Source organism: Mustela erminea, chromosome 12 (genome assembly GCF_009829155.1).
Source record: "Mustela erminea isolate mMusErm1 chromosome 12, mMusErm1.Pri, whole genome shotgun sequence".
Taxonomy (NCBI): Eukaryota; Metazoa; Chordata; class Mammalia; order Carnivora; family Mustelidae; genus Mustela; species Mustela erminea.
This window is the reverse complement of record NC_045625.1, coordinates 32414033-32439864: the sequence shown is the minus strand read 5'-3', so window position 1 is coordinate 32439864 and position 25832 is coordinate 32414033. Positions and strand designations below refer to the sequence as shown.

At 45.8% G+C, this 25832-nt stretch overlaps 2 protein-coding genes across 5 annotated transcripts in view; both read right to left on the bottom strand.

The window, feature by feature from the left end:
• Positions 1–2037, bottom strand: part of TBC1D2 (TBC1 domain family member 2) — a 53207-nt gene extending 51170 nt beyond the window's left edge. The window contains exon 1 of one of the 4 annotated variants that reach the window (XM_032307235.1): positions 1134–2037. In XM_032307235.1, coding sequence (XP_032163126.1) covers positions 1134–1508 — 375 coding nt within the window. In that variant the 5' untranslated portion in view covers positions 1509–2037. The remainder of the gene's footprint in view (positions 1–1133) is intronic. The other 3 variants (XM_032307233.1, XM_032307234.1, XM_032307231.1) reach the window with 3 other exon arrangements.
• An 11377-nt stretch (positions 2038–13414) lies between these two features.
• Positions 13415–25832, bottom strand: part of GABBR2 (gamma-aminobutyric acid type B receptor subunit 2) — a 340230-nt gene continuing 327812 nt past the window's right edge. The window contains exons 16-19 of the mRNA XM_032308333.1: positions 25116–25298; positions 22488–22617; positions 18767–18884; positions 13415–16015 (exon numbers count right to left, since the gene is read on the bottom strand). Of these exons, the coding sequence (XP_032164224.1) occupies positions 15850–16015; positions 18767–18884; positions 22488–22617; positions 25116–25298 (597 nt within the window). The 3' untranslated portion in view covers positions 13415–15849. The remainder of the gene's footprint in view (positions 16016–18766; positions 18885–22487; positions 22618–25115; positions 25299–25832) is intronic.

The window sequence follows — 25832 nt, the reverse complement described above, 5'->3', positions numbered from 1 at the left end:
TCCAGGTTTGCCTTATTTTATCTGATTTCCCCAGCCTGGTCACCAGCCAGGCCCAGCCATTAAAGGGGAACTGAAACTACAGGCTATATGCAGGGGCTCAGCAGATGCCCAGTTAGCTGGAAGTGGGGGTGGAGAGGTGGGAAGACAGGGTGGGGCTAGGGAGGCTGTCTGCTGGCACAGTCTTCTCGGATGCATGCGAATCCCAGAACTCTGAACCCAGATTTGTCTTTCCACTCAAGTTCTGGGGCACCTCCTCTTGACATGCACATTATGACCATGGTTCTATCACCATGTGGGGTCATTAAACAGGAATTTATTGAGCACCCACTAGGTGCTAGGCTGTATCTAGATGCTGGGATTAACTCAACAATTTGCAGGTGCCAGATGCTTACACACCTTGTTTTAAATCTCACAAACTACCTAGATTCCGAGAGGTTAAGTAGGTTGGACAGGGTGACACAGCTAGTAAGCAGCTGATGTAGAATTTGAATCCAAGCCTGTCTGTTTTTAAAGCACATGGCTCTCCCAGTTAAAGGTGATAATAAAACAAAACCAACTGATGGTAAAACACGTTAAGACATGCCTCTGTGAACATTCTAGGCTGATCCAAGAAACCTAAGTATTTTATCTCCTAGTTCCGCCAAAGTTTGCTAAGCATTCAGTCCCCTTGGCCAAAATAACAAGAAAAGTGATTTAGAATCTGGGCCATGAGAGGATTGCACAGCTCGTATCTTGGCTATATTTCAGCCCCAAGTAAGAAAGTTAAGGGTGACCAAAAAGTAAAAGTTTTGATACAGTACTGAGAGGTGGAGAGACTCAGGGATTCCAAATGTGGGCTACACCACTCTGAAGATGCATGACCTCTGGCTGGTCACTTCATCTCTCCAAGACTCAGTTTCTTGATTCTAGTATGTACATCATCCCCACCTTTTCCGCCTTTCTCTGGGAACCCAGTGAGGAAATGGGTGTGACTCCGTTTTGGAATGCACTAATCCCTGGCCACCCAGGGTTCACTAGGGGAGATCAAGGTCTGTGATCCTTGTTCCAGTGAATTTACTGTGACCACTCACACGTGCCCGCCCGTGCCCTGGGAACTCACCCCGGCTGAAAACGGAAATAACTGCCCCATTTACCTTCAGAGTAATAACTCGGCTAGGAGTCTTGATTTCAAAAGTCCCCTCCTCGGCGTCCGCCTTGCAGTCAAAGACCGCACTGGAGAGGTCGATGCTGTCCAAGGGATTGGCATCCTGCGCAGTCCGCGAATAATACAGGTGACATTTCTTTTCGTCGTAGAAGAACCAGCGGGATTTCCAGCCCCGGATGGGCCCCTTGCCGCCAAATTTACTCAGATAGCCACAGAGTTTTTTGGGGGCCGCGTCCAAGGGACAGGCGCAGCCCTCCGACTCCTCCCGAGGCAGCACCTCGGGGCCCCTGGCCGAGCCGGCAGGCTCTTCGGAGCTGGGGGCGGAGGAGCTACACTCTGCGGGGTTCTCGTGGGCGCCCTCCATCGCCGCTGGAGACCGCCAGACCGATTGGAGGCCAGCAGCCAACTCGGGCCAAATCTCGGAGACTCTGGGGGTGCTTCCCAAGAAGGAGAAATCTGGGCGGGGGCGGGGCCGGTAGCGACCCGCCCCCAGAAGACGGCTGGAAAGCGGACCGGGGCGGTTCACCGCGCCTTTGACTGAAAGCCCGGGTGGGGCGGCTGGCCACGCCCCGTCCGACCTCACGGCAGTCAGGCCACGCCTTCAACACGCCCTCTGCCAGCACCGCCCATTCCTCCTGCTTCCGGCTTTTACTGCACGCCTGTCAGCTGTCTTTAGTGAGGGCAGCTGCGAAGCTTGAGGGGGCCCTCAGGTTGAAGGCGTGGTGTCACTGAGCTAGCCTAGGGGCAGAGAAGCGGGAAGAGACACCTGTCTCTGACTAAGCTGCCTCGGTAGCTTGCGTAATAACTTAGAAGGATGGTCCTCCTTGCGCCTTAAGGGCTGTCTGTCTTTACCCCCAGGTGCAGGGAAGCTTACCACCGGACGGCGCATTCCCCGGCCATTGGCTGCGAGGGACGCCGGCTCGATGACGCCACTTCCGGCGCAGCTACGGGCGCTCGCGTGTCTGGGGCCCTTCCCGCAGGCTTCCATCCGGAGAGTTTAGCACCTTGGTGACCCTTCGCTGACTGCTGGGGACTCCCGTGCATCTGTCCCAGCTCCTACTCGCCTCTTTCCGCGAGCCGCCCAGGCCCGGCTGCTGCTAAATGATGATGCTAAAATCTTAAATAAAATATTTGCAAACCAGTTCCAGTGTTTTACAAAGAATTATATAGTATATCTAGAAGAAGTTACTTGAGAGATGCAGGGATATTTTAATAACTAGGAAAAAAACCCACATCTGTAGTGCAAAAGCAAGCATCTTAATATTTTGTAAAAAGATATTTGATCAAAAATGTATTTTCTAAAAAGGTGTGTGATCAAATTCAACATCTATTTCTAAAGTTTAAAAATGTATTATTATGGAAATATAGTTGGTACACAGTGTTTCACAGTTTCTTAATGAAAGAGTATATCTTGTTCTAGATTTTCTAGCTAAACAATGATCAATATTTGAAAGAATATAATAGTTTCAAATACACAACTTAATCTGAAAAAATAGTTTTCCCACTAATATTCCAGGATCTAATCCAGGATTCCACATTTCCGCATCACTTTCCCTTAGTCTCTTCTGAACAATGACGTATTTCATCTTTTACTTTTTTTTTTTTTTTGGACCCGGACATTTTTCGAAGGGTATTGGTCAGCTATTTTGTAGAATACTGTGAATTGGGGTTTGTCTGGTATTCTCTCATGATAAGACTGGGGTGATGGGTTTTGGGGAAGACTACCACGGAAGTGCTCCTCTCATCACATAATATTCAACTGTGTGATATGCACATGGTGATGGCAAACTCCCATCACTTAGTTAAGATGGTTTCTGCCAGATTTCTTGTCTATAAAGTCACCATTTTCCCCTTTCAACACTCTGTTCTTTGGAATAGAGTCACTGAGGCCCCACCACGAGATGCTCCACCTTCTGGCAGGTGTTGGGGTGGGGGCAGCTGATAGGATTTTTTACAGTCTATTAGAATGATTCTAAAGGTCATTTCCAAGAATGAACAGGTGAGAGTGGCCAAATTTTTGAAGAAAAAAAAAGGACTTAGAAAGGATTTGACCTACTAGATATTCAAATTTATTAATTCAACCAAAAAGTATTTTGTGGGTGCCTTCTCCCAGGCATCATTTAAAATACAGGGCCACAGTGATGAACAAGACAAGTCCCAGACCCCACTGAGCTGTCATTCTAGTCCAAGGAGACAGGCCATTGATAGGTAAAAGTATATGATCATGGTGACCTCAGATTCTCATACTTTCTAGGAAGGAAATGAACAGAATGATAAGAACAAAAGAATTTAGTGTTTCTAGTACAGGGACAGGCACATCAATGTAGCAAATAAGTTCAGAAAAACATACAAATAGTGTAGGAATAGAGTACAGGACAGGATTTCTCAACCTTTCCCCCATTATTATCCCTAGAGGAGCCTTTTCAGACTTTTCCACTACTCATCACCTCCCATAAAATTTTAACCCCACAGATATAATGTGTATCTCTTTATGTACTGCATGTATGTCTGAGTGAGGATATACATGTGAGGAGCCTGCTTCTCCCTGTGCTTGCCACTCCCCCTTGTTTGTGCGTGTGCACTCTCTGACAAACATAAAAAGAATAAGATTTTCTTTTGTACCCCAGGAACCAATTTTCAACCCTCTGCAGGTGATGTTGTCCCTATTGAGAACGCATGGTATTGAAAATATGATGAAGCTAGATGAAGCTTCTTAGATGAAGCTAGAATTTCAAATCAGTGGGGGAAATGATGAGCTATTTAAGAAGTTAGTTTAGATATTCACCTTACACAGTATATCAAAATACTCTGTCTAATAAATAAATAAAATCTTCAAAATACTGTTTACATAGATTAGAAAATTATGCATAAAAATGAAACCATAATGTACATTCAAATGGAATGTTATTCAGCCTGAAATAGGAATAAAATTCTGATATATACTATAACATGAGTGAACCTTGAAAATATTCTGCTAAGTGAAATAAACAAAACCCCAAAGGACATATATTGTATAATTCCCCTTATATAAGTTACCTAAAATAGGCATTTTGCCTATTACCTAAAATAGGTAATAGAGATAATTTTAGGAAATAGAATTGTAGCTAATAGAATAGGCAAATTTCTCTGAGGAAGAGTGATAGAAATTACTAGAGGTTGGGAGGGAGAAATGAGGAATTACTTTTTAAGGCATACAGAGTCTCCGAGATGATGAAAAACTTCTAGAAATGTATAGTGATGATGATTATAGAATACTATGTGCTTGATGGCACTGACTTTCCACTTAAAAATGGTTAAAATGGTAAATTTTGTTATGTATATTTTACTACAATAAAAAATTTAAGTGAAACCGTAAAATACTCAAAGAAAATAAAGGCAGATATTTATATAATCTTGGATAGAGGGAAGGAAGGCCTTTAAGAGCACAATATCAAAAAACAGCACACAGGGATGGCTGGGTGGCTCAGTGGGTTAAGTGTCTACCTTTGGCTCACGTCATGATGCCTGGGTGCTGGAGGGCTGCTTTTACAGCAAGGAGCCTGCTTCTCCCTGTGCTTGCCCCTCCCCTTGCTTGTGCAAACAAAACAAAACAGCACACAGAAAGCGAAAGAGTACTAACCTGACCTTAGAAATATTCCAAATGTGTGTACCAGAAAATATCAGAAACTGCCTAAAAAGACAAGTACAAAAGGAGAAAATTTTTTGAAACACATTTATAACACATGATACTGAATTAATATTTATAAGCAGCATGCACAAGTCAGTTTAGCCAAAGAAGCAATGAAAATAGTGGAGAAATCAAAAAATCCATTAACAAAAGACTAAATGTGTAAAGGGCAAAATCTTTCAAACACTTCAGTAATTTTGACCTATAATATTGGTCATATATATATATTTTTTGGGGTGGGCTGTATTCTTTGTCCCTGGAGTGGGGACGACAGCCAGGTCAGTCTGCTAGAGGAGGGATTGGAGGAGAGTTGTGGAAATTGGGCCGAGGAACCCAGATGATAACTTGGCAATTGAGGTCAAAAGTCCTGGGAGTTGCATGTCTTGTGTTTTCGGAATTCCATTTGTAAGAATTCGTCATAAGAAAAAAAAAATCACAAATGTTTACACATATGTTCACCACAGCAGTACTTAACTCCTTCAAAAAACTGGAAGAAATACAAATGTCCAAAAATCTGAAGCTCCCCTAGGTAACAATTAAGAACTTTTTGTAGGAGGAGATGGAATGTTATGGAGAATATTAGGTTAACAAAGCAGGTCACAAAACTATTTTCACAAGAGTTACTTTTTGGTTAAAAAATGTATATATATACATATGCACATAGACACACAATTTAAATATATATTTATACATGTATTACATATATTTTGTATGTACCAAAGATTGGAAAGATGATGCATCATGTCACATTTTCTCTAGGGGGTGATGAATACTTTTTATTTTCTTCTTATTGCTTTTCTATATTTTCCAAGTTTAAAAATTAGAATTTAAATCCTTAGAAAAGTGCACTCATAAGTACCCATCTCTTCCTGTTTTTAAGTTACTCCAAAGTTGAATATAATTCCTTGCTTCAAGAATGGGGATCATACAGAATTCTGGGTGTAAAATAAAGAAGTCACAAGGCTGAGAAGTCCAGCAAGGGGAATATCGTCAATAGTGTTGTGATAACTTTGTATGGTGACAGAGGGTGACTACACTTATTATGGAGAGCATTAAAGAAAAAAATATAAGGGGGCACCTGGGTGGCTCGGTGGGTTAAGCCTCTGCCTTCGGCTCGGGTCATGATCTCAGGGTCCTGGGATCAAGTCCCATATCCGGCTCTCTGCTCAGCAGGGAACCTGCTTCCCCCCCTCTCTCTGCCTGCCTCTCTGCCTGCTTGTAATCTCTCTCTGTCAAATAAATAAAATCTTTTAAAAAAATTTAAAAAAGAAAAAGAAAAAAATATAAGAATAGAGATCATAAACCTTTTCTCAAGCTCTACTCCTACAGGAATCAATCAGAGTCACATATAAAAAGCAGATTAAGTTAAGGAGCTTTCTTGGAGAAAGAAATCCATAACATCCAACTCTTGGAAGTTGTAGTTAAGGACCCAGACTAGAACGCTGTCATTGTGGTGGTGGAGAGCTGGAAAGGCTAACGCAGGTTTTTCAACTTTTCCACCTTGTTACAGATTGAAGTGTTGTCTCCTCTAAATTCGTATGTGGAAGCCCTCACCGCTCCCTCCCCGAGTACCTCAGAATGAAACTATTCTTGAAGATGGGGCCCTTAGAAAGGTAATTAAGGCAAAATGAGGTTCCAATCGGACTGGTGTCCTTATAAGAAGAGAAGGTTAGGACACAGGCACAGACGGGGAAGACCCTGTGAAGACACAGGGAGAAGACAGCCGACTGTCTACAAAGGAGGCAGGCCTCAGCTGAGATCAGCCTTGTTGACTCCTTGATCTTGGATTTCTAGCCTCCAGAATTGTGTTTAAACCACCCAATCTGTACTTTGCTTGGCAACCCTAACAAACACACACACACCTCTAACAACAAAATGAGCTCCCTTGGAAACCCATCCTAGACACAGCCCAAAGTGGCTTAGAGCACCCCTGAAAACTCTCTGAAGCCTTCTTTTATAAACATAAACAAGTACAAATTCATATCAGACACTTTTGTTTAGCATATTTACACTCATTTCCAAAAAGCAAAATAGTCACGCCCTGCTCCCAGGCTCCTCTACTTTGAGGGATGTGGGGAGGGGCAGGGCATAGGGTTCCCAGCTGGGCAGGTGTCAGAAAGCCTGGCCACTGGAATTTTCATTGGCCAGTTACAACTTCTCTGGTTTTTGGTTTCTTCGTCTGTAATATAGGTATCATAGTCCACCTCCAGGATAATCCCACTGAATGTTTGTGAAGACCGAGAGGTAATGGAAAATTTCCACATCCGTATTACTAATCTGTAGCAATATCAAGGCTCAGTTTTGCTCCAGAGGAAAATACAATAAAAAGGAAAAAAAAATTGAGGTTTTCAGTATAGGGAAACTTCCTTTGATCTGGATACACTAATTGCAGTGTACTCTAAAAGATGCACTTCTGGTTATTTCATCAAAATACTGTTAACATCCGTCTCCTCTCCTCTTCCTTCTCCAGAGAATATGGGTAACCGCAGGGCAAGTCGTTGTTGGAAAGCGACGCCTTGTGGCATTTGTGCTGTACTGCCCCTGGGTATATTGGGTGTTCCCAGTTTTGTCAAAGGGCTTTAAAGAGGAACCACGCAATACTCCTTTCCCCTACAACATATCCCATACAGGCAGGTTAATAACTTGAGATCCTTTAAAAAAAAAGATTTATTTATGTATTTGAGAGAGAGAGAGAGAGAGAGAGAGAGAGAACAAGCAGGGGGAAGGGGAGAGGGAGAGGGAGAGAGAATCCCTAAACAGACTCCCCAAACTGAGCATGAAGCCTGACCCAGGGCTCGGTCCCGGGACCCAAAATCACGACTGGAGCCGAAACCAAGAGTTAGCTGCTCACCCAACTAAGCCATCCAGGCACTCCAAAAATCTGACATCCATAAAGTCAATGTAATTTACAGATCCCTTCAGCCCATTTATTTAGTGAAGGCAAGAGAAATGGGTTTTCTATCAACAAAATCATATAATTGTGTTCAATATAAGGGTTTATTACATGCACTAATGAACATTAAGCTTCCAGTTACTGAAGTTGTCTTCCTTGTCACATTTTTTCCTCCTCGTACTACAAGATAATTTCAGTTCTCTTATTAAGGTAGGAGTACAGTCTTATTGAAATATATATTTTCTTAATTTTAGGCTTTCTGGCCAGCAAAACATTATCATATCATTTCTAATAGACCTATTTTTGAGTAATATAATTTCCAACTGATAAGCCCAAAGAATTTGTGTTTATTTGGCACATATGATTTTCAGATACATAGGTTTTTAATGGAATTAGTTTCATTTAAACCCATAGTCATTTGCAGATAGGATTCTCAGGCAGTTTTCCTGTAAAATATTGAGTTAGAGAAACAATGTTTAGTTTTGCATGCATACCTCATCATATAACACAATCTTAGAGGTCAAAATAGGCCCCCACTTACCTGACAGGATCACTGTAATGAATGTTCACCCCGTCAGTAGAAGTTCCCACGCTTGAACATAATGGAGATTTGGCCCCACACGTCCAGCAGGTGTTTGACAGCATTGAGCTATAAAATCTCGAAGGAATGGGGGACACCTGGGAGGCTTGGTCGGTTGGGCCTCTGCCTTCAGCTCAGGTCATGATCTTGAGGTCTTGAGCATAAGCTCCACAAGGAGTCTTGAGGGTTCCCTGCTCAGCAGGGAGTTTGCTTCTCCCTCTCCCTCTGCCTCTGCCCCCCATGCTGTGTGCACACGCTCCTTCTCAAATAAATAAATTCTTAAAAAAAAAAAAAAGAATCTTGAAGGAATGACTGGACTCTGTGGATGCTGAAAGCTCTTCTATTTTATATTCCATCTCAAATTCCTTGAATTTGAATGTGAATCAAATTCTGCCAGAGAAACTTTTATCCCAGATAAATTTGCTTTTTAATTTATTAATTTGATTCTTTATAGTTTAAAGAATCAAATAATGTAAGGGAATTTTTTAGTTTAATTTTCACAAATTTGTAAGCCAGAGGAAAAGAAAACTAGAGGTCTGTGTTTTATGTTCTTGGTATGCTTGGCAAGAAGTGTAGCATCGTCATATAATGCGTGGGCAGAGGAAATCCCTCTGGGACATTAAGTATCAAATCCTGGTGGTACCTGGAGTTAGAAGGTCTGAATTTGAATTCTGGCTCCATCATCACTAGATGTGTGACCTCAGACCGGTTATTTGTCCTCTCTGTGCCTGAGTTTCTTCATCTATATAACAGAGAATAATCGTAATACCTCTCCTGTAGTGTTATTACACAATTATGTGAGATATACCATGTAAAGTGCTTAAACAGTATCTATAGGAAGCATTTAAGAAGCGAGAGCTACTCACATCAGAAGGAATTCTACAAATCATAGGTCCTTTGAGCTAGCAGAGACCTCCCAAAAGACAGTTTGATCCTGGTCATGCCCAAACTCTCTTACTTTTATTTCAGTCCCGCAGACAAAAAGGTTTTTCTATTTCTTGTTGGTTTCATTAACTAACAGGGGGCCCTGAGTCTCTCAAATGGGAGCTGGCTAGATAGCAATGTCCCTTCAATGATGAATAGTGTCCATTTAACGATGGAAAATGATCTTAGTCCTGGAGAGGTGGTATGGCTCCATGACCCACCAGCTGAAGCGTATCCCAGGGGTTGCCTTTCTTCTTTCCACTGGGTTATTGGGAGCCTACTAGCTCCAGGGCAGGGCGAAGAAGGCCTTTGGGTGCTGTTCACATGTACTGCAAATCTTCAGGGAGCATGGGGAGAGAGGGAGAATTGAGATAAACATAGCTGTATGCCACTGTTTCAAATGAAGGTTGAGAGCCATAAAATAGCAAAAGTCATCCATTCAAATGCCTATAGAGAGAAGACAGGTAATGATATACAGGAGTGAAGTGGGCTGGGTATAAGGAAAAAAGAAAAACCCCAGAGCAAGCAGGATGATAAATATCAATTGACACTTGGCCTTGATGTTGGGTAATAATAGGGTGTGGTGTGGCTACGGGGACCTAAAGACGATATGACCTATATAAAGAAGTACCTCTAATCAGCTCAATTGTACTTTTCAAAAGAAACTAGAAATGCAGATTTTATGTACATAATAATGATGACGATAAAAACCACTTGCTAACCAAAGTGAACATATCTGATTCCCCCGTATGACATGCTCGTTGTCAGACTGCAACCAATGAAATACAGGTCTTTGGGCTTATCCATTCCAGCCTCTCACCTAGTGGAGGAATTCTCTCTCCAGCTTCCCCATTTGAACCCTTCTAGAGGTGGGGTGGCTCCTCTCTTCCATTATGCAAACTATTAGGTTCTTGGAGCCAAAGCTGTCTCCCTGGAATTTACTGAAGTCTGTCCTCCTTTGCAACTTTGGAGCAACGAGGATTAAGACAGTCCCTTATTTGTGAGGGCTTCCCACAGAGAGTAATAGTTGTCGCGCCAGGCTTTCCAACTGCCCCCAAATCTTCCTTTAACTGTGTCCCCATGACATGATTTCTAGGCTTGTCCCTATCCAGTTCTGCATCCTCCAGAACGGCCCTTTAGAAACCACATGCCAGAACTGGAGATAATGATGGCAGGGAAAGAAATTCAGACCCCTTGTAACTTTCACCACCAGGAATAACTGCTATTCTGATGTCTAATAGATTAGTTTGGCTCGTTTCTGAACTGGATGCTATTGCAATCTTACAGTACAGTACATCCTCTTATGTCTGGCCTCTTTCAGTCTGCATGCTTTTTTTTTTTTAGATCCATTAATATTATCACACATAGTTGTAATTTTTTCGCATTCTCACTGCTGTACGATATCCCACTCTGTGCATATATTATGTTACTTTTTTTTCTGTTCTGTTGATAGCATTTGGTTATTTTCCATTTTTTACCAGCCTGATCATTTTTAAGCAGTGAATATCATATCCAAGGCTGGCATTTCTCTCCAGAAGGCTGAGTTCCTTCCATCGTGCTTCTTCTGCCCTGGGCTGGCAGAGTCTTACGAGATCTTGGAGGCCTGGGTGTTCCTTATTCAGTGGTCAGGGATGGTGGGGGGTGCGGGAATCTGGACAATGGGCAACCTGGGCAGAGTTCTGTTTCTGCTGTAGCTTCTCCCATGTTGTTGGCTCACCTACCTTTCAGTACAGGGAGGGATCCCTTACTCACTCTGTCCAGACCAGAGGGGCTCAGACTGGGGTTTAGAGCCTCAGGCGAGGACATGGATGAATCTTAGAGGTGTGCAAATCTGTAAAATTTTAAAAGGCTGTACTTGTATTTCAAGGTAATCTAAAACAAATTTAATAGGCATATTCTGGTTCGTTGGAATCCAGTTACTTCTGATAAGTAGTTTAAGGAAGTGGTGAAGAGGGCGTGTTCTGGAGTTGTCCGTGTTCAAATTCCTTCCCCGTATCTCAGCTGCGTGACTCAGAGCAGAACTTGGCCTCTGTGGCTGAGTGCCTTTAGCTGAAAAAGGATGGCAGTCATCGTTCCTACTCTGGGGTCCCTGCAGATCTAAATGAGATTATGCCCGCAAAGCACTTCACCTAGTGCCCAGTGAACATTAGCCCTCAACCACCATTTGATTTGTGTGTATTACCTGGGTGGCCCCATCATTGTCAACGGTTCATGAGAAAAACACAAAGGTGGGTTTAAGAAGTGATGTGTGAGAGCCAAGTGAAGGCCAAATGATACCACGGAGCGCTGGATAAATGAAGTTTTCACAGTGGTTTAAATAAAGAAAAGCAGTGTGATAATTGAGTCATCGCACTGGGCAGGCTGAGAGCTCAAAGGAGCGTGCCTGAGAGCGGTTGACACTGTGTTCCCGCTGTGAGCCGCAATTTATTTTTCTGCAAAACCTCGTCTATCCCATTAAATCCATGTTGCTAATATGATTTTTATTGGTTTTGTCATTTTATTTATTTGCATTGAATTTATAAATTTGTTTTTTTTTTTTTTTTAAGATTTTATTTATTTATTTATTTGACAGACAGAGATCACAAGTAGGCAGAGAGGCGGGCAGAGAGAGAGAGGAGGAAGCAGGCTCCCCGCCGAGCAGAGAGCCCGATGCGGGACTCGATCCCAGGACCCTGAGATCATGACCTGAGCCGAAGGCAGCGGCTTAACCCACTGAGCCACCCAGGCGCCCCTTATAAATTTGTTTTGCTTTTATATGAAAGACGTCAGCATGAGCTTATATTTAGTTTTGAACAAATTTAGGTAACTTTATAAGAACAGTTCAAGTCGACACTGTGTCTTAAAAGGGGCCCCCACAGTTTTCAGTTTTAGAAACACTGCTCTGAGGTTTTTGCATTGGAATTCAGACAGAGGGAAACCAAAGGTATTTCCTTTTGACACGGAGCCCAAACTCACCACGAGTGCCAGATCTCTCCTGTTACAGATGGGAGAAACCAGAATCGAGACAGCAGCCAAGATATCAGGGGCAAAGAGTGCCAAGCTAATAGCTTTTCACCCCCACTGGAGCCTTCAGGCCAGGAGCCCCTCCAATCTCACTGGCCTCCAGAGCTCTGAGTATGCACTTGATTTTGAGATCGAGGTGACCATGGAGTTACCGGTATTGCCTTCTGAGATCTCTACTTTTGTATTCAGGATCTTTGAGGTTTATGGCTCTGTGGGAGAAAATGTTGCCTGGTACTTAGATTACCTACATGTCATGGAGCAGAATTGTCTCCCAGCCAGGGTTCAAGAGGTCTGATCCTTGGTAGGCTCATCATTGAGGATCCGGCACTAGAATGCTCCTACACGGGACCAGGCTTCCAGTGAAGTCTGTGGGTCCAGTCCCCGCCTCTTCTGGGGCCTGCATGCTGTCACATGGCCTTGGGCTTCTCCAGCCTGCTTTGGACACCTTGCCTTGGCTCTGTCTTTCAGACCCAGCCACCAACACAGACATGCAAAATGGTTAACTCTGCAAAAGTCTCATGGAAGACTGTTCTGAGCCAGTGGGAGGGCCTGCTGCTGGTGGGACATGGGTGAGGCAGATAGGACTCCCATCCTCAGGGAGCTCCTGGTCTGGGGTGGGGAGATGCGGCCAGCGTGAGCATGTGCCCAGAGCTGTGAGAGGGAGAGAGCGTCCCGAGTACAGAAAGTAAGAAGAAAGAGTTTCATGCGGAGGGATTCAGGAGGGTGTTTTGGATGGGACCCTGAAGGATGGCGCAGCTGGAGTGGAGCTGCAGGCTGAGGGCCCAGTATGCGTTAGTTAGGGACTTCTTGTCTGCAACAGGTGGGAACTGGACTTGAACTTAACTAGGCAAAAATGGTGATTTATTTGGAGAATGGAGAACCCTTCACAGCAGGGGAAGGACCCTTCAGGAATAGGATTCAGACACCATCAGGATCCATCTCTTGATTCGATTTCTCTCCATATCAGCTTCCTTTTCCTCTCTCATGGCTGACTAAATTTCCTTGCAAGGAGGAAGCCTGGGAAGAGCCATACTGGCCCGGCTCAGGTCACCCCAGCTGACACGGTCACGGGGCTTCTCTGTTACTGTCCGCCAAAGGGAGGGAGGACGCTGGGGAGGCACCCCAGAACTGTCCCCCAAGTTTCTGAGCAGAGGAATAGGACCTGCTTGGACCTGCATTTTGGGACGAGTAGGCATTAAAGAGGACAGGTTTTTTTCCTTTTATTCATAAAAACAAATTTGCAACAATTTATTAAAAATTGATACCATGCAATAGGGGTACGAGAAATTCCTCATTTACATTTGATTCTGGCAGTCCCGGTCTAATTTAAAGCGTTTGTGCACTAACGTCACTGGAAAATGCCTTCAGGCTGAAGCCTCTTCGGAAATGTACGGTGTGTTTGCTGCATATAAAAGAACAGAACCGTTAGATAGCTAGAGTCACTTCTGTGGGTCTTGTTATTTGCAGGGAAATAAAAAAAAAGGGTGAACCTACAGTATCATTAAGACAGAAAATGTACTTCGTGGGTGAACCTAGAAGACTGTGCACGGTCAGGGGTCACAACGGGTTACGGACGCACACACTCACCTCCGACTGTCCAATACTTTTTGTTTCTTTTTGTTTCCTGCTATGCTGGAATAATATTTCTACAGGTATATTTTTTTGTGTGTGTGTATACATTATGTACAATGAATTGTCTCCTTCCCTTGGAAAAATTAATGTGGTCCTTTAAATTAAACCTGGTTTTGGTGAAATCAAGAAAGCAAGTCAATACTGGTAATACACAGTGAGTGACAACACCGATTTGTAGTGCCTAAAACAGACGATGACTTCAATTTGACCTGTGATGTGTTGACATTTTTTTTTTCCCTAAAAGCTACAGTACCTCCATAACCTCTCTTTTGCAGGGGAGGGGAGGGGAAAGCTATGCTACGTGAAATCGGGTGTTTTTGAAATGTTGGCGATGATAAGATTCCTGTGGGCCCTTTTGTCAAAGTCTGGTGGTGACAGCAGTATATTCCTGACTTCAGTGGTCTGGGAAGAGATTATTGCCTGCCTGTTGAAGCTGCCATTAGGTTTCTTTAGGGAGTGAGCGACCGCTTGGTTGTGCAGACGTCCTGGACGCTGTCCTTCAGGCCTTTCTTTAGCAAAGAATGAACCTGTCTAGGAATGTCACAAAAGTCGTCGGGAGCCTCTCTCCGCCAGGTTATCCTGGTAGAGGGCTGTGCTGGGAGCTTCTTTGGGCCAAACCCCTGGCGGTCGTGAGGGCCGAAGGTCACGGGCATCCTGATTCCTCACGGGTCACGGCTGCTTCACTGTTTGGTACGAAGCTTTTCTGGACAAGATCAAGTTTTGATCCTCAGAGAGACCCTGTGAGGTAGGCAGGATGGGGGTTATCTCAACCCCAATTTGTTGGGGAGGGGAAACGGAGGCTCAGAGAGACAGTAGGGACTTTCCCAAGGTCAAGAAGGGAGTCAGCCCTGGAGTGAGGACTGGAGCCCAGGTCCGTCTGACTCCCAGGCCTGTACTCTCTCTTCGGTTGAAAGGGAAGAGTGATCTTATGAATGAGAACCAGTGTGTTGACTGGTCACCTCCGTGAACCCCAAGGGCGAGCTCCCTGGCTTGTCCGGATGGAAGGCCACCTTCGGGAAGCCAAGGAGAGCCCTCGGCTAGCAACTCTCTCCCTACGACTACAGGGATGTCTTCTAGCAGAATGCCCGATTCACTTTGGTCAGAAACAAAGTCAGTGGAAAAAAACCAACCCCAGCCAGCCCTTGGGCCCTGATGAGAGGTTAAAGTGCACAGTCTTTCTTTAGAGTGTTTGCTGGAAACAGACATTCCATGATTAGCTCGGGTGGTCCCCCTGATTACTGGAACACCTGATACAAACACAAGGACATGGCCAACGTGGTGGGTGCGTGACCGACTGTCGGTGAATGCTGCAGAGCGGGTCTGCAGTGACGTGCCCTAAATCCCCACAGTCCCAGAATGGGTGTTATTGTGTTAATGTGTGGCATTTATTAGAGAGTAAGGTCCCACCGGGAGGCATGTGAGTCAGCCTGTTCCTGTACCCCAGCCCTCGGGCCGCCTGGCTGCCTGGCAGACTCCCTGTTCCAGAAAGGCTGGGGTTGGCTGCCCTGGCGGCTGGGGGCCGGGCTGCCCTGCCTGCCTCCTACCCCAGAGGGGAGAAGGGCTGGCCTGGCCACAGCCAGGGATGTGTGTGCAGAGGCAGAGCTGGTTTCTCCAGAAGCCCCTCGCCTCTTTTCAAGGCTGCTCAGGGACACTCGGTGATTTCTAGCTGGAGTTCTAGTGATTCGCTCCTTGTCTAGGATTTTTTTTTTTTTTTTTTTTTTTTTTTTTTGCAAAGTTTCAAAATATCCCAGCTCCTCCTTCTTCGCAGACATTAAGGAAGAAGTCATTTCCGTTCCTCTTCTTTGTGAAAGAATAAAAACTTCACAAATAAGGCGCGAGGTCAGGTGCCAAGTGCCCCCATCCTGTCCACCTGAGTGCCATCGAGCAGTCCCACAAGGCCAGCCGTGGCGCCCAGCAGCTCCGCAGCCAGAGCTGACAGTGTTCCCGTAGCCTCTGCTCCGTGTGGTTCTGTCATGGGGGAGGCCCCGGCCCCAGGCCTCCCACCGTTACAGGCCAGAGACCATGACTCGGAAGGAGGGTGGCACGTGTCTGTGGCGGGGGCTGGCGGTGGGGCTGACGCAGGGGCTCACACAGCTGGCGTCCACGCCTCCGATGGATGGGAGATAGGCGTGGTGGAGAATGGGGAGCTGGAGGGACAGCCGGCGCTGGATGCTGTGGCAGGGAGAGAGAGAGAGAGAGAGAGAGAAGGGGAGAGAGAGGGAGGGAGAAAGGGAGGGGGGAGAGGGAGAGAGGAGTTTTAGTGAGTATTTAGGAGTTTTAGTTTTAGTATTCTGGTCGCTCACCAGAATATTCCTTGGACTGTCTTTGGCTAAGAAGCTGACGGTGGAGACCAGTTATCCCGAATCCAAGATCTGTCCATCCCATCATCTAGCCATTTACCCATCTAGCAGGTATTTAATACAGACCTACACCTGCCAATGACTGCCCTGGGAGCAACCAGGGAGACAGACTCAGCAAAGGGGACGCAGCCTTCCTGAGCATGTGGCGATTCCTAAGAACGGGTTTTGCTTATCTCATGGGGCTTCGCTGCCAGATGGTTCTCACTCTACTCTCACGAGCCTCCAAATGGACCGCGGGGCTTCTCGCTGCTCTGGCCTCCTCATTGGCTCCTCTGCCCCTGCCTTGCCCAGGCCGCCTAGGATCTTTTTTCTAATTCTCCAGGTGAAACTTCTACCCACTCACCACCCAAACCCTTACTTGGGCGGCTAGTTTCCCCTAAAGCACTGCTAAAGGCCACTCATGCTTGCCTTTGCACACAATGTTCCCCCAGCCTGGAATACTCTCTCTACCTCCTGATCTGATGAACTCTTTTCCCTTCACTATCCACTTCAAACTCCTCAGAGAGTGAGCTCCTTCATTCTCTGAGCTTCCAGTGTTCTGGGTAAATTCCCAGAAGCACAGCCAGAAAAGCCCCAAGGCAGGGGAGAGGCAGGGGTGGTGTGTGACTCATGGCAGCGTGCGCGTGTGTATGTGTGTGTGTGTGAGAGAGAAAGAGAGAGAGAGAGAGAGAGAGAGCGAGAGAGAGTGGGGGGTCTGGCCTCTTCCCAGGTGCATCTTGTGTGGGTCTCTCTCGTACCTGGGAAGCTGCATTCTCAGTATCCTTAAGGCCTCCCTGTGTCCTCAGTGCCTGACCGCTCAGGTGGGGACCTCCCCCCACCCCCAGATCTTCACAAAAACCCAGTAAGTGAAAGAAGTGCTGCTATTCTCCACTATAATGATTAGGGAAGGGTACCGAGTTTATGTAACTTGCACATGACAACGAAGCCAGAAGTGAGGAAGGTGGGTCTCCTGCTTCTTCTGGGAAAGGAGCTTGGTGTGGGAGCACGAGCTCTGTGAGGGAGGCAGATCAACTCACGGGGGGCCACCTCATCTCTACAGGTGTGCCCTCGTGTGTATTATGGCTCTGAGATGGAGGGGGACAGATGTGGTGCCCCCCCCCATTCCCTGTGCACTGGAGAGTGTCTACCAAGGACACGTCACAAGTGCTCGCGAGGTTTGTGTGTTGGAGATCTCCTTTTGAAATTCAGCTTGAACCTGTCTGTGTACTCTGAGCTATGACTGACCCCTGAAAGCCAGAGGGTGCTGGCAGAGTCCAGGGAAAGAGTTGCTGAGGAATAAACTCTGACCTGGAAGGACTAAGGCCTGGGCAAGGCAGCCATCGGTCTGAGGCTCTCAGAGCCATGGCACTTTGCTGTCTGCTGGGGTCCCATTTACACAGTCATTCATTCAACAGCTACTTGCCAAACACCTACTCAGTGCAGGAGCCTGCATTCAGTCCAAAGGATACGGGAGGGACGCACACCTTATCCTCAAGGTGCTTACACTCTCGTGGGGGGTACTAATAAGTGAACTGCTGAAGACTGCCAGAGAATAATGATCATTCTGGAGTGTAAGCCAATGAAGCCTTGGAGCTAACTGGGTTGAGAAGGCTATTGGCCCTAACACCAAAGGGCCTCAAATTATACTATAGTTGGTGATTTGGCTGTCTCTGCTGCTTGTCACTTCCTGGGGAGCAAGTTTCAGTGTTGACACTTTTTTCTTCCTTCCTTTCTTTCTTAAGATTTTATTTATTTATTTATTTATTTGAAAAAGTGACCCGGGGGGTGGGGGCAGGGGGTGGTAGGGGCGGAGGCAGAGGGAAAGGGAGAATCCCAAAGCAGGGCTCGATCTCACGACCCCGAGATCACAACCTAAGCTGAAATCAAGAGTTGGACGCTTAACCGACTGAGCCCCGAGGGTCGGCAGCGCCGGTGTCGACATTTCTAATCTCTGCTTCCAAGCTGCTATGAGCAAAGGAAGACCTCAAAATTGCCAGTGGGAACAAAGCTAACAGAGATGTCCGGGTCTTCGCTTAGAGGCCACCTTCTCACTGAATCTCCTCTGATCACTCTATTAAAGGTTACAATCCCTGACTGCTTCCCCTGCTTTATTTTTCTCCAAAGCTCCTATGATGTAATACACTAGATGCTGCTTTTTAAAAGAAGTTCTTGTGCCACTGGGCAGAATATAAGCTCTGCTCACGAAGGGATTTTTGTCCATTTTTTTCACTTCTATGTCTGATACACAGTAGGTGTCGGTGAATAGTTGTGCAGTGAGTGCATTTAGCAAAGTTGAATTTTATATATAATGAGGGCACTGTGCCTCGGTGGGCCTGACGGTCAGCAGACCTGGGTTCAAATCCCATCTCCCACACTTCAGAACTGGGTCGGGTTTGACAAGTCCTCTCCTCTTTCTGAATATTCTTTTTCTCATTTGTAAAATGAGGCTTGTAATTTGACCTGTGTCATGGGGTTGCTGTGGAATTTAAATAAAATAAGGCACGTGAAAACGCAGGGCAGACTTAAATTGCTGTGCGGGACTACCATGCTCTTCTGCAATAATTCTCAAGGAGAAAGTACTTACTGTTCTGGGGAGTTGATATCTTCTATAGGATCTTTGCATGTTCGAGAGGGCTCTGTTGTGTTCCACTGTAGCTGGGGATTTTGATCGAGGTGATTTTTTAAAATGGCCTTTCCCCCATCTGAATGCAAAACAAGATCACAACACATTCTGTTAACTTCATTAAAAAAAAAAAATGCAGTCTTTCTAGGACGCTGCCCAAGGAGAGAGAATGCAGAAGAGCCTATTATCCCTTCAGAGCTGTGTTTCTGCAGTCTCTCTCGAGACTAAGGCAGTGAATCTAGAAGCTTCTAACCAGGGATGGAAATGGCATCCTGGGGACTTCCTTTCTCCAAGAAAAAATCAAGTTAACCAATGTAAGCAACATAACTTGGAAATGAAAAGTTCTAATATAAAGGCCTTTTTCACTGGTGCACAGGGATGTGATGACAGAGGAAATAACCCTCCAAGGTAAAAAATATATATCCATAAGATTGCCAAGGATGGAAAAGAATAAGAATAGTCAGTAAACTGCTGGTGGGAGTACAAATTGGCATAATGTTTCTGGGGGGGGGGTCACTTGTCCATAAGCATTGAACCCTAAAAAAAAGTGTTCTACCCAGAATTTTTACTTCTGGGATGTATCCCAAGGAAATAATGAGATTATGCATAACATGTTCACATTAGCGTTACTCATAATATAAAAAAAGGGTTGGGACTAATCTGAGTATTTCCAGTAACAATGGATTAGTTACCTACTCATGTGTGGATGGGGCCCCCTTTCAAAGAAATACTGTGTAGCCACAAAATGTGGTGATGTGCATGCTTTTGCAATGCTCTGTGCTTCAGAACTATCTAGAGAGATTCAAAGAAATATTAAATATAACCCCCTCCTCCAGGGATCTGGAGAAGCACCGGGGTTTAGTTGTCTTTCTGTAGTGTGTGACTTTGTGAATGTCATCTTGCCCCCATGTGAGTACGGTGGATCCTCTTTATTCACAGATTCTGTATTTGTGAACTCGCCCACTCGCTAACATTTATTTGTAACCCCAATCAATACCGGTAAGGCTTTCACGGTCATTTGCTGACACACACAATGTTGAAAAATTTACATTGACTTCACGGTCAACAAAGCACGTCCTATAAAGCACGTCCAAGTGCAAGACAGCTGTGACATGCCTGATGGAGAAAATACATGGCTTAGATGGGCTTCGTGCAGGCACACTTTATAGCACTGCTGACCATGAGGTCAATGTTAACGAATCAACATTGTATATTAAATAAGACATCTTCAAGCAGAAACACACATACAACAAAGTTATGTCATGGGTTGATCAAAATGTCAACTCGAGAGAGCCTTGCAGGAACCAAACCCTGTATTCCCCCTCAGGAATAGTGGTTTAGTAGTCACTTATTAATTCATGGTTCACAGCAACTTTATCAGAGACAATCACTGTGAATAATGAGAGCTGACTGCATATCCTTATGATAAATCCCCAAACTGGAACTGTTGGGTCAGAGCAATTTCTATTTCAACCAGCAATGTTTCCCAACTGTGTCCTCAGACTCTCTGTAACTTTTTGGTTTCTTGTCTTTGCCAGTCTCATTGGTGAAAATGGTATCTCACTCAAGATTTCATCTGCATTTTTAAAAAGATTTTATTTATTTATTTTGGAGAGTGAGAGAGAGCAGGAGCAATGGGGCGGGGGAGGGTCAAAGGGAGAGGGAGGATCAGAGGGGAAGGCGGGTCAGAGAGAGACTCCATTCCAGGACCCTGAGATCATCAGCTATGCTAAAGGCAGCTGCTTAGCTTAACCAGCTGAGCCACTCAGGTACGCCTCATCTACATTCTCTTAATAAGGAGTGAGCTTCAGCATCTTTTCATAAGCATATGAATCTCTTGCACTTCCTTCTGTGAGAACTCTCTTTTGCCCAGTTTTCTTCTGTGTTGCTCTTTTTTTATAAATTAATTTACACATAATTATACATATTTCATATAAATTATATAAATTTCTCCTTATATGTAAGAAAATAAGCACATTACCTGAATTATAATATTTTTTGGCTTGGTTTGATTTTTTGATGCCTTATGAGGGCTTTTGTGTTGTTAAAAAATTCTTTTTTACAATTAAATTTATCAACCTTTTCTTTTGTGGTTTCTGTGTTTTGCATCAAATTGAGAGAGGCTTTCCCGTCTCTGAGATTATAAAAAAAAAAATTCTCCTGTGGGTTTTTTTTTCTTTCTTTTTTTTTTTTAGTTCTTTCATGGTTTCACTTTTTACATTTAAATCCTTTATACATCTGGACTTTATTTTTGTGTGAGGTGTGATGTAGGGATTTAAGTTTATTCTTTTCCAGATATTCTTATCCCCATTAAATGTATTGAATGATTCATTACCCTCCACTAATTTGAAATGCCCACCTTTACCAGATACTAAAGTTACTGTGAATAATTTTTATTCTTTCAGTTGACTTGTAACTTATCTCAATTCAAACTTTTTTTTTGCAATCATCCCACCCTAACCCAACCCTAAGAATTTCATAATTTTTAAAAAAATTTTTAGAAAGATTTTAAATTTTCTTTATTTGACAGAAAGAGAGATCACAAGTAGGCAGAGAGGCAGGCAGAGAGAGAGAGAGAGAGAGGGAAGCAGGCTCCCTACCAAGCAGAGAGCACGATGTGGGGCTCGATCCCAGGACCCTGAGATCATGACCTGAGCTGAAGGCAGAGGCTTAACCCACTGAGCCACCCAGGCACCCCTCATAATTTGCTTTTATAATAAGAATACTTAGGATTTAGGTAATGAGAATAAAAGAAACTATAAACAACAACAAAAAAAGAAACTAAATATTTTTCATTGATTTAAAAGTAATTTTATAGCAAATTAATGAATAAATACTGACAAAATGCCAGCAAACAGAGAAGTATACTAAATGAATCCTCTCTTACTTTGTACTTACTGTTCCTTTTCACACAGGTGGATACTGTTAATTTGTTTTTTGCTCTTCCAGACCTTTTAAAAAAGGCACTTGGCACATGCACACAGACACGTGCAGATGTGTGTGCATTTATGTGTATCATGCTCACTTTCATCTGCTATTTTCACTGGGAGGGCTCTCCATATCTGCATGAATAGGTCTGCCCCATTTCCTAACAGCTATATTACGACCCTTGTTTGGCTGTATAATAATGAATGAAACTGCCCTAAACGATGAATATTTATTTTATTTTTTTAAAGGTTTTATTTATTTATTTGACAGACAGAAATCACAGGTAGGCAGAGAGGCAGGCAGAGAGAGAGAGGAAGGGAAGCAGACTCCCTGCCGAGCAGAGAGCCCGATGCGGGGCTTGATCCCAGGACTCCGAGATCATGACCCGAGCTGAAGGCAGAGGCTTAACCCACTGAGCCACCCAGGTGCCTCCCACTCTATGCACTCTTAACAACACTGACGATCTCTGAAAATTTGGCCGAAATGTAGGCAAAACCTGGGCTGCTGGCCGTGACATGTACGTGTGCCCCCGGGACCCAAGAGACTGAGGGACAGAAGTCCTGGGTCTAGGCAGGGTAGGATGCCAAACTGACCCCGAACTGTGGATGCCAGATGCTCCAGCTCTGCCTGCGTGGCTTCAGGTCATCCCCCCCACCTCCCCCAAGCCTCAGTTTCTTCATCGGTAAAGTGGAAGATGGCCAGCTGGTGTCTGATACCCAGGTCCCCACGTTCCAGGGACCCCGCCTCCTCCTACCTGTGCTCTCAGTGAAGTTTCCAAGGTTGAGGATGTCGTTGAGCTCTTGGTAGTGGTTCTGTTTAATGTAGGTGGTCTTCTCTGGTGTGTCCTGCAGCTGCATAGTGACCTCTTCCAAGTCTTTATCCAGCTGGAAGACAAAGGCTCCAGCTGGGTCAGAGGCCCAGGCCCAGCCCCTTCCCCAGCCCCCAGGGTCATGGGACTGGGTCTCAGGTGGGCCTTGGGAGGGCACTCAGAGCCAGAGAGACCCCCTGGGGATGAGCTGCAGAGGGCCCCTGCTGGCTGTTGCTGCAGGAAGGGCTGGGGGGTGGTGGTGCCTGGGCTTCGCAATGATGCGTTCAGAGCAGGCTGGCGTCTCAAGGAAGCAGCTGGGCCAGCCCAGGGCGGCGGGGGAGGGTCAGAGCGTGGGCTCTGAGGTTGGACAGGTCTAGGGGCAAACCCAGGGCTGCCCCTTACTGTCTGTGGACTGGCTCTCGAGACTGAGTCTCAACTCCTTCATCCACAGAATGCAGTAATCACCGCACAAACCTCTGGTTACTGCGGAGATTCAATGAAGCAACGCACTCAAAGGTTAGCCCAGTCCCTGACACATCATGAGGCTAACCTGCTACAGGAATAAAAGTGCCATAATTATCATTCCTGATGCCCCACAGGGCCCTTGCAGGGGACGACCCTTGGGCTGGTCAGCTGTAAGCCTCACAGAGACGCCCAAGCCTAGGACAATAGAGGCACCTCTAGAAGACGGACTGTAACTGCCTTCAGGTTATAGAAAACTCAGGTGCAAGACCTGGGGCAGTCTAGCCCTTGAGAAGCCTGGTGTGTGTGTGTGTGTACATGTGCTTGCTTGTGCACACACACGTGTGTGTTGGGGGTAGGGGGTGGTAACTGGGAAAGGCAATGGATATTCTACTATAGTGTAAGGAAGTTATAAACTGTAAAGTGTTGTTCTGATGTCAAGACCTCAGCCATTAATACGTCTTCACGTGGAGGAGGAGAGAGATACCGGGTTCTGTGTGCCTCAAACAGTGGGGCTAGGAGCAAAGGAGGCCAGATTGTGATTCCATTCCAGGAAAAGCCACCCAGCACTTTAGGGATTTTGACAGTGGCTTTGTTTTCAGGTTTCCTGAAGTGAGGAGCTCTTTACTGCTGGAGTGTGCAAGTAAAAGTCAAACGTCAAGTCATGGTCATTCTACTCAGAGAGAGGTCTGACATTAAAACCGAATGAGCAATGGGTTCTGAGGGACAGAAACCTTTCCTCCTTTTCTCTGGTGACCAGTGGGAGGGAGGGCTATCCCATCCTAGAGCAGTCCAGATTAGATGCATGGACAACTATGCTTTAGATCTTTGTGACAGACTAATGTGAGTTCCCCAAAAGGCTACTGGGTCTAGCAAATACACATATGGAATGCCCAGTCCCATCTGAATTTCAGATAATGATGCATCATTTTTCTTAGAGCCAGTATATCCCAAATACTGTCTGGGCCATCCTTACACAAAAAGTATGCTTGATTGCCTGAAATTCAAACATCACTGGGACATCCTGCATCGACTCTGGCAATCCTGTGTCTCACATAGAAGTGTGACCATGCAAGTTCTTGCCAAGGTAACTGGAGTAGACCCAAAAGGCGCACAATTTTTGTATCACTTGCTCATCCCTTGTGTGGGATGCTCATCCCTTCCTCTTCCCCTCCTGTGACTGAGAACAGGACATGCCTTCTCCCCAGCTTTAACTGTCACCATGAGGAAGGCACCTTGGGGAGTGGCAGACAGTAGGAGGGAACGAGCCTCACCCAGTTATGGCCACGGAGGCAGAGCTGTCTGCCAACTTGGACCCATCCCTCAGGGCCATTAAGTGAGAGAGAAATATTTTCTTTGGGCCACTTCATTTTGGGGCGTGTTTGTTATAGCAGCTTAGCAAGTTATCCTGACTAACATGCTCTCCTTCGTTTCTTCCCCGTTCCCCTTGTCGAAGGAGGGTTTCTCGGGGAAACATGTAGCCTGCACACCAGAGGCCAATCCCACCCCTGGACACAAAAACAGAGGTGAAGAAGGGGAAGGTAATCTGTTCTCCTCTCCCAGGTAATAGAAAGTCCAGAATCGGAGGTCTGGCTTAGGCATAAAGGAATCTAGTTATGGCCTCTCTGGAATACTGAAGAACCAGTTAAGGACCCTCAAGAGGACCACGTGGTTCACCTCAGCAAGCTCTCGTGCCTGAGAAGTTTCTCTTCCCTCCCTTCTGTCTTGCTGTATGTCATATGGATGAGGGTGGTTGTTGGGTTGGGAGAGTGAAAAATCAAGGGTGGGGGCTTCTGTACATTTAGGAATCTCCTATAATCTGGGAGCTCACAACTTTCTAAGAACTCCTCTCTTCCTGAGGATGTTTGGAATCAGGGCACGGCTGGACTCTATGAGTCTGGGCCAGGCGAGCCGCTTCCGACAAAACTGCCTCTGCTTAGTTTATGTCCCCGCTGGTTCTCTCTGCTGTAACCCCAGCCCATGGGACCGCACGGCCTGATATGGGGGGAGTCTTGGGTTGGGGGTAGGGAGGTCAGGAGCAGCAGCCCTGGGGCAGAAGGATGCTGCTGGGAGGCTGCGGCCCTGGCCGACCGACGGTGCTCAGGGAGCTACCTCTGTGATCTTCATTCGTAGGCGATGGTTTTCGGACTGCAGGCCCTCCAGGCGGGACGTGCTTGCTTGGTTCACGCTGGTGACTGAGGTGGATGTTTTAGAATCTTCCTTCTTCTGATTCTGAGTGAACTGGAATCGCCTGTTCTGCGTTGCCGCGTCTGGGTTTGTTCTCAGAGTGATGAGCTGAAAGGACAAGGTATGGCTGAAGAGAGAAGCCCGGGGTCCTCCCCCTCCAACCTCCCATCCACTCTGCCACAGCGGGTCCTGTGTTGGAGGCGGCAGGCACACAAGCTCTTGGGCTCAGGCTTGTCTCTGCCACTCGCTTGCCTGTGACCTTGGGCAGGCCCCTCCCCCCTGCACGGAGTCTCAGTTTCCTTCCTCCTCAGCAGAAGTCTGGTCTCCTGAGCCTGACGCCACCTGCCTCCCAACCACCCCGCGGAGCCCACCAGCGCCTCTCAGGCCTGATTCCAGCTGAGCCTCGCTCTGCCTTAGGCCTCGTTCCACAGGAAAAATAATAAACCCGAGGGTGACACGGAAGGTAACAGATGGAGGCCAGGGAAGGCTCCTGCTTCTTAGAGCCACGGGTGAGTGTTGAGGACAGACCTGTGACTGGCTCAGTCACAGACAAAAGCATTGTTACGGAAGAGAAAAGGCTGTCACTCATCCTCATCCTACTCATTTATTAAAAAAACACTTCCAGTCTGAGGTAGGCGCTGG